Here is a 13988-nt window from a genome sequence, read left to right as displayed (position 1 = left end):
CTCCGAGAGTCCAGAGAGTGACCCAACCTCCTCCCCACTCCTTCCACTCACACAGCTCCTCCCCCCCCCCAACCTGAGGCCTGAGTTGTCCTACCACCCCCCAACGGCACCTGCCTCAAAATAGCTTCCATGTGAGGGCTAGAGAAATGAAAAGATTAGACCCCTGCATGAAAGGGGGGGGTGCAAGGAGGTGGGGGGGGAGAGAGTGAGCGAGGTGTCAAGTGATCTCTGTCAAGCATCCGGGAAGGTATAAAATCCCTTTAGGGCCAGGCAGCCTCAGACCCCAGCGGTCGGAGCCAGGATACACAGTCAGCCTAGCCTTGCTCTTCTTCTCTTCTTCAGACTGTGCCATGGGGCTCAGCGACGGAGAATGGCAGCTGGTACTGAACGTCTGGGGGAAGGTGGAGGCTGATCTCGCAGGCCATGGGCAGGACATCCTCATCAGGTAAAAGGAAGAAACCCCATTGCCCCTATCACCTACTTCCCTCCCAAAGATCAAGAATGTTTGCCTGCAAGGTGGAACGGTTGCCCGGGGTTGACCAGCTGGCTGCATTAGTTGACTTTGTTAAAACTCTTATCTGATTCTCCTTTGCTTTTATGTGTCAGAGATTGGAGTCAGGAAAGGAAAGGGGATCCATCTCACACCTATGCCAGCAGCTGAAAGGAGCTTGACAATCAAATCCTGGATGCCTAGAGCCCACTAAGTGATAACCTAGAATTATAGACAGAATTAACAAGAAAAATCTGAGAGATCTGTCTCACCTCACCTAGTGGATGAGGACAAAAAGGACGTGAGAAGGGAAGGATGACCCCAGAGTCACAAGTCCATTAAAGTCTATAAAATGTCAAGGCTAAGACATGGCTTTCAACATGAGGTATGTAGTTCTAGAGCTGGCTCTGCCACCGAGAAGCTGTGTGACCTTTAAGAAGGTACACAACTTCTCTGAGCCTCAATTTCTTCTCCTATAAAATGGGTGGGGGCTTCCCTGGTGGCGCAGTGGTTGAGAGTCCGCCTGCTGATGCAGGGGACACGGGTTCGTGCCCCGGTACGGGAAGATCCCACATGCCGCGGAGCAGCTGGGCCCGTGAGCCATGGCCGCTGAGCCTGCGCGTCCGGAGCCTGTGCTCCGCAACGGGAGAGGCCACAACAGTGAGAGGCCCGCGTACCGGAAAATAAATAAATAAATAAATAAAATGGGTGGAAATCCTAATATATACGTTATAGAGTGGAAATAAGAATTAAATAAGATGATGCCTGTAGGGGGCCCAGCCTAATTCCTGGCATAGAGTGAGTCCCAGAAGATGTTAATAACTATTATAGACGAAGCTTAGACTTGGGCCCTTTAAAGAATTATAATTAGTAAACAGAAGACAGAGACCCGTTAGTGACTTTTGATGTTGAGTATGTCTTGAATTTGAGGGCTCAGGAGAGCCTCCAAGCACATCTCGCCTTCTGTAGCAAGGGCTTCCTGAATAAACAAACAACCCGCCCCCCACAAACTTCTGAGATTTTTAAGTAGAAAATGGCTTGTGGCTGGTCAATAGAATCTCATGTCCCAGTTGCCTTCCTCCCCAGATGGTGACGGGCTCTCCCCTCCTCCTGGCCCTTTCTCATGCTCTGGGCAGCACAGGTCAAAAGCCTAATGGGATGTATGTACCTCAATATTTCTGCATGTGGGAGAAGGTGGGCCCCAGTTACCACCAGTGAACGGATTGTCTTTCACGCTTTAATTTACAGATGAATTTCTCCTTGTGTATGAGCCAGAGTAGGTTATCCTCTCCCACTTAGATGCCCTTTCAGCCTCCCTCAGGTTTCACCCATCTCCAGCTCCCAAATCTGGGGAGAATGCCCAGTCCTAGAAGCCCTGTTATCTGGAGGTTGAGCCCTTAATGGTCCATGCCAGAAACACTTGAGAGAGGACAGTCAAGTTCTCTGTTGAATCTAACTGGCATCTTGGGGTGTTCCTTTATGTCTTTCTCCTCTTGTGTCTCTGTCAGTTGGCTCCTTGGGCTGCAACAGGTCCTGCCTGATTGGACAAAAGTCTCCCCCAAAGTTGACATCAACTCCTCAGCCATCCATTTGCTGTGTGACCTTGGACAAGTCGCTAGTCCTCTCTGGGTCCCATGTCCCTATTTGCTGAGAGGAGGGATTGCCTGCCGCTGTCTCTGAGATCCCTGCCTGCTCTCATGCCCTGGCATTCTCTGAGTCCATGATCCCACCTTACTTTTGGAGAGGAGGCCGGGTAGCTGGGGTGGGAGACCATTTTGCCGAGCAGGAGTCTTTCCCAGGTGATCTGGGGGCTGCCAGCCCTAAGTCAGTGACTTGGATGTCTTGAAGGAGACTTGGGGTATTGAGTCATGGGGAAACATCTCCTCCTTTCCCAGGGTGGATCAGAGAGAACTGCCTGGGGCCAGGTGCCAGGGACGAGACATGATGCTGGAGACTGCTGGCCCCTGGCAGGCCGCAGAGAGCCCAACAGCCTGTCACGTCTTAGGCTGTAGGACATGCAGAAACCACGCCAACTGGTTCTGCTCTCTTAGTGTTTGGGATATGGAGACAAGGAGAAGGGGCTGCTAACTCCTAGGGCTGAAAGTGCCCCTTTAAGATCTGACCTTTTGGTTCTGTTCCAGATGCTGAACCTGGGCTTTCTTACTCATCTAGAAAAGGTCATTTCTCCCACTCCTCTGATTATAAAAGAGGGCAAATTCTGTTCAGCTGAGTCTGTTAATAAAACACTGAGGGCTTCACTGCAAGTATGTGACCATTATGTTCTAGAACATAATAGCTGGCAGGTCAGTCGGAGAGTCTGGCTCCAGGAAAGGGGGGCTTCGGGAGGGTGGAGGCTGCTGAGAGGGCTTCAGGCCCCTGCCTTTCCTTCCGTTCCCCAAATCTTTTCTGCTTTACTTATTTTTGCATTTGAACAAAGGATTTTGAGGCCATGGAAAGTTTGAAAGCCACTGCTGGTGGCCAATACGTCTCATGTCGCTGGGAGGAGACACGGCCCAAGAGTCCCAGCCACCCAATGGCAGCTACAGACAGGACCAAAAATTCCCAATCCTAACGATGGTGATGGTGATGGAGGAAAGAATGGTGATGGTGACCATGGTGCTAGAGATGGTAAAGAGGACAGCAAATGTTTATATAGATATACAGTACGCAGTGATTGCTAGGCCCTGTGTTAAGTGTTTCACATATATTTACTCACTTAAGCCTCACAGCAACCTTATGAGGTAGATATTATTATGATTACTACATTGAACAAAGAGGTTAGGTAACTTGCCCAAAGTCCCACAGCTGGAGTTCAAATCCAGGCCACTTGGATCAGTGCGCCTGCTCTCGACCCCTACGCTACATCGTCCCACAGTCTTGACACACTGGAGATGAATTCCCATCCTCATCTGGTTCTTGGGTTCTAGAGCAGAGAAGGATTTGTGCAGGCCTGGGAGAGTCCTAGGTCTTCCGTGTGGGTGTCTGATTGGGCCTCAGCTCAGAGAACAGCTGGGAGATGGCCTCCTTTCCCTCTGACTTGCCAGCAGGCCTGTGATAAACTAGGCAGGTTGATGATAGGATCGAGGATGAAAACACAAGGCCTGTGGGCCCTTCTGAAACGCTGGAGAAAAGCCCTCCACCCATGTCTACAGGGCGAGGGCCTGCCATCTGCTCATTTTCCAGGCAATTGCTGTCACAGATGTGCAGGTATGGCCTCCTGTGGCTGCCCTGGCGGCTCCCAGCTGCAGGACTTGGGGCCAAGGGAGGGAGGCAGCTGTGTGATTCCAGGATGATCGGTGGGCGCTCCTGAGCCCAATTTTTCTGCCCTGTTTAAAGCAAACCCGGCTCTCTCTCTGGCTGGCAGGTGCTGAGAGTGGAGGGTGAGGTGGAGGTCAAGCCTTAGAACTTGGAGGCTGAGAAATCAGCTAGACCAACCCTTTTGGTTTATAGATAGTTACGCCAAGACCCAGAGAAACCGAGTGACTTCTTCAAGGTCACACAGCACATCGGAGGCAGAGCTGGGGCCAGAGCTCAGCTTCCATAATTCTCAGTGCCGAAGTCTTTCTCCCAGACATCCAGGGAACTCCCAAAATGTTTGAGATCCCTGGCCGCCTTGGGTCCCAGGTCCTTGGCCCTCTTCTGCCCCAGACAGTCTTCCTCCAGTGTCCCGACCTCAGGCCTTCGCCTGTGGGTTCTGGGTCTTGCATCTGTCAGGCAGGAGTTCAAGGATCATTGTCACCAGATAATAATAGTCAGGAGCCCAGGGACCCTTGCGTGAAAGGTGCCAGGGATGAGCTGTCAGTGATGTACAAGGTTTGGCCGGGGCCCTAGATGAGGTGGTGACATTGGGCATGGCTGTGGACAGCCCTGGGTGTTCTGGGGAAGCGGCAGGGATACGCCCCCTGGGAAAGGGAGCGCTTCCCGTCCGTGCTACGTTGTGCATGCATGTGCGTGTGTGTGCACGCGCCTGTGAGTATGGGTGTGTGCCATGAGATACTTGTGCACACTGGAGTGTGTTCACAGTTAGGTTTAAGCGTGTCGCAAAACCAGGAAGCTACAAAAGAGGAACCTTTAAAAGAACTGAAGGCATTAGACAGGAGAAGGGGGAGTCAGGGCAGACAGGGTCACTCCTGCAGAGGTTTCAGGGTGCGACACAAAGGAGAGAGCGTGAGTTATGGAACCATTCATGCGGGTTTGTGTCTGGGCTCTGCCACTGACCAGACACGTGACCCTGGGCAACTCACCTACCTCTGTGGTCTTCCGTTTGCCCACGAGTGAACTGGGGAAAATCACTCCCGCCCAGGTGGCAGGTATGACTCCCTTTAACTAACCTCCACCTTTCCTCAGCAGGAAAGACTGAGGTCCAAGGTGACAGGTGGCTGCTCAGATCACTGTGGCCAGCTCACTGGGACCCTGGCAGGAGCGGGGACCTGGTCCTTAGCGGTGGCTCCCACCAGGGACCCTCACCATCGGTACTGTGAGGGGCCAGGGAGGTGCAAGGAGTCAGAGCAAAATAAGCAAGAGCCTTCTAAGGTTTCTGAGCTCAGACTGGAACGGCTCTCACAGGTAGTAGTGAGTCTCCTGGAGCCAGAAGTATTTAAGAAATCAAAGGGCGATCCCCAGGCAGGAAGCTGCAGAGATGGTTCCCTGCATGGGCTACTTTTTGAGTCACTCAGACCTGATTTCAGTCTGGCTCTTCGGCACCCCGGTCATGTAATATTGAGCTAGGACTTCACACTTCTTAGCCTCTGTTCTCTCATCTGTAAAGTGGGAATAATATGTCCCCAAGGGGAAGCACAGGTGCAGAGCCTAGCACGGGCCTGGCACACAGTGGGTGCTCAGCAAATCCAGGTCCTTTGGCCCCAGTGCTCCCCCTTTTCCCTGCTCCACTGTGACGCCATTTAGTCATCTATGCTCCCAACAGCTTAGAGGAAATGGGGGTGAAACCGGGTGCAACGCAGAGATGTCTTTCTTTCCTGCCTTTCACTGTAACAATGAAGAAGGAGAAGATGATGATAAAAATATTTAATAATAGGAAGCATTTATACACTTCTTGTGTGGCCCTCAGCATATACTATCTCATTTAATCCTCACGCTTCTATAGGGAGGGACTTGTTATCTCCATTCCTTGGATGAAACTGAGGCACAGAGAGGTGAAGTGAGTTACCCAAGGTCACATAGCTGGGAACTGGGAGAGCGTGGGCTTGAACTCAGGTCTGGCCACCTCCAGACCCCTGCATCTGACTCCAGCCCTCCGTGTGCCCACAGGCTCTTTAAGGGTCATCCCGAGACCCTGGAGAAATTTGACAAGTTCAAGCACCTGAAGACAGAGGCTGACATGAAGGCCTCAGAGGATCTGAAGAAGCATGGCAACACCGTGCTCACCGCCCTGGGGGCCATCCTCAAGAAGAAGGGGCATCATGACGCGGAGCTGAAGCCCCTGGCCCAGTCGCATGCCACCAAGCACAAGATTCCCATCAAGTACCTGGAGGTGGGTGGCGGGGACGGGGGCGGCTGGGAGGATGGAAGGAGAGGCCTCAAGGGCATGAGATTTGGGTTCAAGTCCCAGCTCAGCCAGTAACTTGCTGGGTGACCTATGTCGTTCCTCTTTGTTCCCCCGTTTCCTCATCTGTAAAGTGGGCTGCCACCCACTTTACCTTCCTCCTGGGTCATTGAGAGTCAACATATTTCTCCCTCAAATTAGTATCTTGTTACCAAGGAGGAAGTGGATGTGGGATGCACAACTTGCATTCTCTCCACAGGTAGGTACCATTATCACACCCACTCGACAGATGAGGAAACTGAGGCACAGAAATGTTAAGTAGCTTGTCCCTGGTCACAGAAGCAGCAAGTGGCAGAACCAGGATTCAGACTAGGTCTCTATTCCTCCAGAACCCCGGCTCCTAACCCCTGTGACACTGGGAGTCGGAGACATACATGTCTCGTTGGCAGGAGTTCAGCAACGTGGGCTCAATTCCGGGTGGGAATTATTAGTTCCTGCATCTTTGCAGATGAAGAGAGAAAGCCTCAGGTGTCAGAGGCATAAGTAGTTGGTTTGAACGCCCTGTGATGGGCTGAGAAGTTGGGTGGGCTGGGGAGAGCCTGAGCTTCGAGTCCTATGTCTAGACCCAGTGGGAGGAGGGGATGTGGCAAGAGGGAGCAGTAGGGTTCTGGGGGATAAAGGATCCTGTGGATATCACCTCTGGGGATGGGAGCAGCAGGCAGGTTGGTGCAGCAGGGAAGGTAAGGATAATTATGATAGCTCCCAGTTAGGATGGGCCATGATAAGCTATTTGCCTGGGTCACTGCACGGAATTCTCACGATTTCCCCATGAACTTAGGAATTGCATTCAGTGTTTTCTTTCCCTCTCACATAAAAGAAGTTCAGAGGTAGGGAGCGCAGAGCTGGTATGGGAGTCCCACAGTCACCAGGGATGCAGGTTCTTTCTGTGTTGCCATCCTTGGCATGTGGTGTCCACCCTCAAAGTTGACTTGTGGTCCAAGATAGCTGCTGGAGCTCCAGCCGTCTAGCCCATATTCCAAACAGAGCAAGAGGAAGAGAGGAAGTCTCTCTTTTAAGGAGCCCCGGAAATCTCATCCAACAATGTTTTTTACATTTCATTGGCCAGAAGTTAGTTACAAGACCATCTATACGCATGGCAAGCTGGGAAATGTAGCCTATTACCACTCCAAATACAACTAGTGTTCTCTTACAAGGAAGAAGGAGAAAATGGACATTGGGCAGGCAGTTAGCATTCTCTTCCCCAGGTAGGTACTCTTCTCATCCCCATTTTACTGATTTGGAAACTGAAGGCTCAGAGAGGTTAAGTAGCTTGCCCCAGGTCACCCAGCTTATAAGCCAGGAGGTACAATCTGATCTATGGTACTCTAGAACCCAAGCTCTTAATCCCTTGTGGCACAGCATCTCCCACGAACAACCACCACCACCATCCTCTTCAGCCTCACCACCCTGCACCCCTACCTGCTCCCCCAAGTCACACACAAACAATCCTGCCTGCCCATCTCAGCACTCCAGACATGAGGAGCAGGTCCTGCCTCTGAGATTCTGCACGAGCGGTGGTCCCTGCCCTCCCCGTCTTCTCTTGGCAAATCCCTGTTCATCCTCCGAGGCCCAGCTCAGAAGCCACTGCCTCTGTTCTGGCCCCTGAGGCAGTCAGCTGCTCCATCTGCCAGCCCTCCGCTGCAAAGGCATTTATCCTCACCGCTGCCATGGCGCCTGCCCGGCTGTACTGTAATTTGTCTCTTTACCCAGCTGTCTCCTGGCTGGGACACGAGCTCCTCAAGGGCAGACCCTGGCTCCTCCTCTGTCTGAGCCCCAGTGGCACGTGGAGGTGTTCACAACACGACTCGAATGATGGATCCCCTCTCTAGGGATGAGCAGACCGGCTCAGAGAGGGAAAATGATAGAGCCAAGGTAGCACTACCAGCTAGCAGACTAGAACCCAGGTCTACTTAAAACAGGTTTAATTTACTGCATAATCCCTGCAAAAGAATCAAGACAGAGCCCCATGTCTACTCTTTCCCTCACTATGGAACCTTCGTCTGTGTTCTTCATAAGAAATTTCTCCTTCTCACCTGTGAGTGAAGGGGCACAGAGGGCGCTGGGTGCTAAAAGCAACTATCTTTACTCAATCTGCCAGCTGCCCCAGCCCACGATTTTCTAAGTATTTGTGGCTCTGCCACTGACTCAGGAAAACTGAGTGGGAGGACCTAATGGGGTCACGAGCCCCTATGTTACAGGTGAGGTCACACATGGAGGTCAGGGAGCTGGGCCTGGAACTTGGGTCTCTGAGTTCTCCATGGGCAGGGCTTGCTGACGTCAGTCCCTCCCCCCACTTCCTCTTGTTGTGTTTATGACATTAAAAGGGAATTAAACACATGTCCACATCGATGCCCAGCAGCAGGTGTTTGTGGAGCTGTCCCCGTTTCTAAGCCAGGCAGGGCTTACTAGATGTTGACATTTGTGCTTCTGAGGCTGCCCGCAGTACATGCTCCCCCCCGCTCACCCAACCCCACCCTGCTTTTGGCCACTTGCACCCCGGACGCCGGAGAAAATGGGCAAACCCAACCGCGGTGCCCTCTCTGTCTCTGTCCCTGGCTCTGGCTGTCATTTGTCCACGATCCCCTGGGTCCACTTGCTACGTGACCTCAGTCTGGGCCTCTGTAAAATGACACCCTTTGACCACAGGCCCCAGTAGTGAGTGGCATCAAATCTTTCTAAACCGTTGAAAAAGCACAGTAGCTTCTTACAGACACAAGATCTTTCAGTCCCTAAAGCAGCCCTGTGCTGTAGAGATGGCCTGTGTCCATTTTCCGGGTAATGACATTGTGGATGGGAAAGCAAAGAGTGAAGGTGAGGCTGGTGTAAGATACAGTTGGTCCTGGGGCTGAGTCGTAGGCCTGAACCCTTTCCTCTTCCCTTCTCTCCTTCTCTCCCACCTATACTTCTGAGTACCAACTCTGTGCTTGGCACAGAAAATATGATGTTCTGACCCCCTGCCCAAACCCCAAAAAGGCTATTTAAAGCAATCACCGTCCTAAGCCATTAAACGCAAAAATTAAATACACACAAATGGAAATAGTTTCTTTCTAGATTTTCGGAGTGCCAAATCCTGGATAAAACCATGGAGTAGGAGTATTTCCCTTCCTCTCCGAGGTTGGGTCCTCGAGCTGAGCACAGCTGAGGGTAGCTGGTGAGCCAGCCCACCTAGCCCCTTGACCGTGGTTCCATGGCCTGACCTTTCCTCATCTGTACCAAGATGGGCCTCCGTTTCCCCATCTGTACCTGTCTCACGAGGTTGTGGGGATTGAAGGAGTTAATCCATGGAGGCCGTTCAGCAGCATTTCTGATAGATAGCAAGTGCTCAATAAACGACCCTAGAATAAAGAGAAGATGGGTTCGGGCTGATTCCCATCTGGCCCCTGGCTTGTCCTGCCTGTGACCAGTACCCCCCTCTGCCCCTGTCCTTGCAGTTCATCTCGGAAGCCATCATCCATGTTCTGCACAGCAGGCATCCTGCGGAGTTCGGTGCCGATGCCCAGGGAGCCATGAACAAGGCCCTGGAACTGTTCCGGAAGGACATCGCCGCCAAGTACAAGGAGCTGGGCTTCCATGGCTAAGCCTCACCCCCCATGCCCCTCTCCCCACCCACCTGGGCAGGGAGGGAGGGGACTTAATCTTGTGTAGCTGTAGTGCCTGCTTCTGAGTGAGTGCCTGCTTTGTTTGTGAGAGGCGGTGGGAGATGCGGAGGGGCTGGGGGCAGGGAGGGGGATGAGGGTTTGTTCAGGTGGTTTCACGTGCCTGGGGACCGGGCTTCCTGTGGAGGGTCGTCAGCTTGGTAACCAGGAGAAGCTTGGCTCTCCTCACGGTGGCCGGCAGAGTTTGGGTCCCACTCAATTCTCCTTTCACCTAAATCCCAACCCAATTCCTTCCAACCTCACCTTAAATCCCCAATCCAAACCGTCCACCTAAACGCCAGCCATAATTCTCTGATCCATCAACTCACCCCGTGAAGAAGGTAGAATGTCCCCTTGCACAGGGAAGGTCCGGGCTGGACTGGACGGCCACACCCAGCCCCTGGGGCGCGTGGTATCTGGAACATGAGTGTACCTTCTCAGGTGATGGAGTGACTCACCTGGCTCAATAAAAGACTCGCATGCCATACACTCTGCCTGGTGTTTTTCATCCCCTGGAGCAAGTGAAGGGGGGGTTCAGAGGGAGAAAAGGCCATGATGGGATTGTGTGTGCAGGGAGCCTTATGGGGAGGAGGGAGGGAGGGAGGGAGAGGATGGGCAGGAGGCAGAGCCACCACTCAGTGGCAGGGACAGTGCTGGGCACTGGGAGACGGAGGGTAGAGCCTCGTCTGGTGGGGGCAGCAAGCAGTCGATCAGTGCCGGGAGCCCGGGGCTGCGTGAACGCAGAGCAGAAGAGGCAGAATCAGGGGAAGGTGGTCACTGTGGTTACCACAATTTAGGTAATAAACTCAAGGATACTAGTTAGTAAGTGGCAGAGCTGGGTTTAATGTGTGGCCTGGAAGCTGGCAGGGACTCCAGCTGGGGAGACAGCTAGGCGGCCAGCCGCTGGCAGGCGCTGACCTTCTGGCCACAGAGAAAGGACAGACGCATGGGGAATAACTTACTGACACAGGCCAAGAGACACAATCCCTGTCTACAAAGGCCAACTGCATGGGCAGAATGTGTACATTTCGCTCCAGGGACCCAGAATAAAACCTTGGTATGTGACCGCGGCAGCCAGGAAGCCGACTGGAGCAGAGGCTACAGACAGGGGTCTGGTGGTCTGGGTCATTGTGGGTACCCAAGCAGAGAGGGACTTGAAGAGCACCCAAGATGCCCAAGTCCTCGGCGCCATACATCTCCAGGGGCTCCCAGGACAGGCAACCTAGTGCCCCCTGCTCTCAAGTGGCCAGACCCCTGTGATGAGCCCGACCTCCCTGCTCCAAACCTCAGACTACACCAAGGTTCGTGGCCACTGAACAGGCCAGAACCCATCTTCAGAAACAGACACGTCTCAAATCCTAACGGGCTCATTTATCAGGCTGCGCTGTAGCATCAGAGGACAGAGTTAAAGTCCCCCTCCTCCCGCTCTGCTCCAGGCTTTGGGAATTCTTATGCTGTCTGAGAAGTTGAGAGAGGAGGGGAGGGGAAAACAGGAGGAGGGGAGCTTTTTGACCTGGAGTCTGGAGAAAAATTCCGTGCATTGATATAGTAACTCCATTGAATGCCCAGGCAAGGAACACTTCTGTATAGGATACGTGTGCAGGATCTAAAGTGGAATAATCTGGTCCCTGCCCTCAAGCAAATGATAATCTAGTCAGGGAGATGATGTGCTCTGATAATTAAATCAGGGCAGAATAAAACTCAGGGTCTCAGAGAAGTACCAGGCCATTTGTCACACACATTAAGTATTCGTTCAACAAATATTTGCGGAGCACAGCAGATAAAAAGATCTGTTTATATCTTTGACGTGCAAAAAGGGTAACTTCTTTTTTTCTACAACTCAACTGAATTTTTATTTGGAATCCTCATTGTGGCTGGGCGGCAGCTGCTTAATCTCAGTCTCTTTGAGGTTTCTCCCCCAATCCAAATGTCCCTGGGGTTTCGACTAATTAATTCCAAGAAGCTTACATGTGCCAGGTTGTAGTGTGTATAGGCAGGGAGGTGGCAATCTGGTCATTGCTGTCATCTGTCCCCAATAGTATCCTCAGGGATGCTGCACCCCACCTGGTCTTCAGTTATTGCCCCCATCAGGCACCTATGGAAATTCTGAGGCTGCCCAAAGCTCCTTCTGCCTGACGCCACTTCTCTCCAGGAACCCGCCCCAGCCTCGTTCGGCTCTGCCTGGGACATGAAGCACAGGTTTCCTCTGTTCAGACCCCACAGGCCTGTTTGAGCTTTTCTCTGCTTCTGGCAGGGATTAGCAGAGCTTGTGCCTGGCTGCCCCGTACGGTTATATGGGGTGTGCACTGCACATGGGTGCCTGGCTGGGGTGCGGGAGGGGCTCATAAGGCTAGATCCAGTTGCCAAGCTGTGCACCTGGAAAGGGTGCCTTTTCCTCATTCACACAAGGGCGCTCTCTGAGCTAGCAGTGGCCCCCAGCAGAGACAGAACCACTTTCTCTGGGAACCGCCACCAACTGCAATCTTATTTCCTTTTCAACTCCTTTCCTTCTGATGGTTCAGAAAATGATTTTCCAGCCTGGGCAGCAGGGATGCCTCATGATTTCCTCCAAATCTTTTGTCCTTCTGTGTGTTCTTTCTGGTCCTCTCAGGTCTGAGCTTTTGAATCTGCAAATCCAGGCGAGGGATACGTTTTTCTTGCTTTCAGCTGTTACATCCTTTCTCGAGGTTTGGGCACAGAAATACCTTGCGGTCTTAAAAGGAAAGAGCAAAGGAGGAAAGGAAATCCCAGAGGAATATATAGGCTAAATTTTTTAAATGTGATCCTGCAATGGCATATATTCTGCATTGATCTAACAAATATTTCTTGAGCAAATATTATGTGCCAGGTCCCAGGTTGGGACTAGGGGTCCCAGCTTCGAATAAGGTAAACATGATCTCCTCCTTCGTGAAGCTTCTGTGGAGTGAGAGTGAGAAGGAAAGAATCTGGAATCCGTGCTTCCACCACAGGGGACACAGGTTTGGTCCCTGGATGGAGGAACTGGGATCCCACATGCCCCACAGCATGGCCAAAAAAAAAAAAAGAATCTGTGCTAGGTCTTGAAGGTAGCAGGGAAATGTATTCATTAGATAAATACCTACTGAGGGCTGCAACATACCAGGCCCTGGGCTCACTCTGGGGTGCCCTGGGGAAGCCCACAGGCCTGCCTCCATCTTTGGGGAGCTCATGGGCTTAGGGCTCCGGGAGTATGGAGATGAGAAGACTGAACCCTGAGGAATCTGAGGAGATGGGGGTGTGGTCCAGTCACAGGGACTAGTCTCCGAGATGGCTTATTAGTCAGAATTCTCCAGAGAAACACAGCCAATAGGATTTTTTTTAAGTGCATTTTTTTAAAAAAAATTTATTTATTTATTTATTTATTATTTATATTTTGGCTGCGTTGGGTCTCCGTTGCTGCACACGGGCTTTCTCTAGTTGCGGCGAGCAGGGCTACTCTTCGTTGTGGTGCTCGGGCTTCTCATTGCAGTGGCTTCTCTTGTTGTGGAGCACGGGCTCTAGGCGCACGGGTTTCAGTAGTTGTGGCACATGGGTTCAGTAGTTGTGGCGCACAGGCTTAGTTGCTCCACGGCATGTGGGATCTTTCCAGACCAGGGCTCGAACCCATGTCTCCTGCATTGGCAGGCAGATTCCCAACCACTGCGCCACCAGGGAGGTCCCAATAGGATTTTTATATATAAAATATCTCTTCAAGTGTCGCCTTTCTTGCATATCTATTATGTCCTTCTGGAATCCCCATGAGATGTTTTTTACATGGGCTCAAACTGTCCTCCATGACTCTCTCCTATTGTCTGCCTCGTGGCTATTTATCATTCAGAATTTTCCTTATTTTCTTGCTCGCACAGTTATACATTTCTCCCAGTTTTTCAAGTATTTTTTTATCCAGAATCATTGAGGTATTAGGATTGTATTTCACACTATCTAGGCTTCCATACTTCCAGAAGTGGACATCGTTACCACAATTTATAATTATGACTTTGGTTTTTTCCCTTGTTTTGTTTCCTTTGGCTTTTTGTCTCTCCCTGATTGGGCAGAGAGGGTAGGGGTCCCCTCAGTTTTGCTTATCTTTGCATACCTACCCCCCCGCACAATGCCCGCTCTGTCATGCCAGCTCAAACGGTGTGAGCCGAAGATGGGAGCGAGGCCGCCCTACTTCTCTCCTGGACATGAAGGCATGTTGTAAACTGTAAAACATTGTAAACGTTAGGATCAGGAGGCATCAGTGGAACCTGGTTCTGAATATCTGGTTCCTGAGGTTGAGGTCTATGTATCTGTGTGTGTG

The 13988-nt window shown here is 51.8% G+C and overlaps 1 protein-coding gene across 1 annotated transcript; it reads left to right on the top strand.

Annotated features, from left to right (window-relative positions):
* Positions 1-269: 269 nt before the first annotated feature.
* Positions 270-10175, top strand: MB (myoglobin). Its single transcript, XM_067697887.1, has 3 exons — positions 270-445; positions 5759-5981; positions 9485-10175. Exons 1-3 carry the CDS (start codon positions 351-353, stop codon positions 9629-9631), a joined length of 465 nt encoding a protein of 154 aa, XP_067553988.1. The 5' UTR covers positions 270-350; the 3' UTR covers positions 9632-10175.
* Positions 10176-13988: the final 3813 nt, after the last annotated feature.

The sequence above is a fragment of the Pseudorca crassidens genome, chromosome 11 (genome assembly GCF_039906515.1).
Source record: "Pseudorca crassidens isolate mPseCra1 chromosome 11, mPseCra1.hap1, whole genome shotgun sequence".
Classification (NCBI taxonomy): domain Eukaryota; kingdom Metazoa; phylum Chordata; class Mammalia; order Artiodactyla; family Delphinidae; genus Pseudorca; species Pseudorca crassidens.
This window is presented reverse-complemented; position numbering and strand designations above follow the sequence as displayed.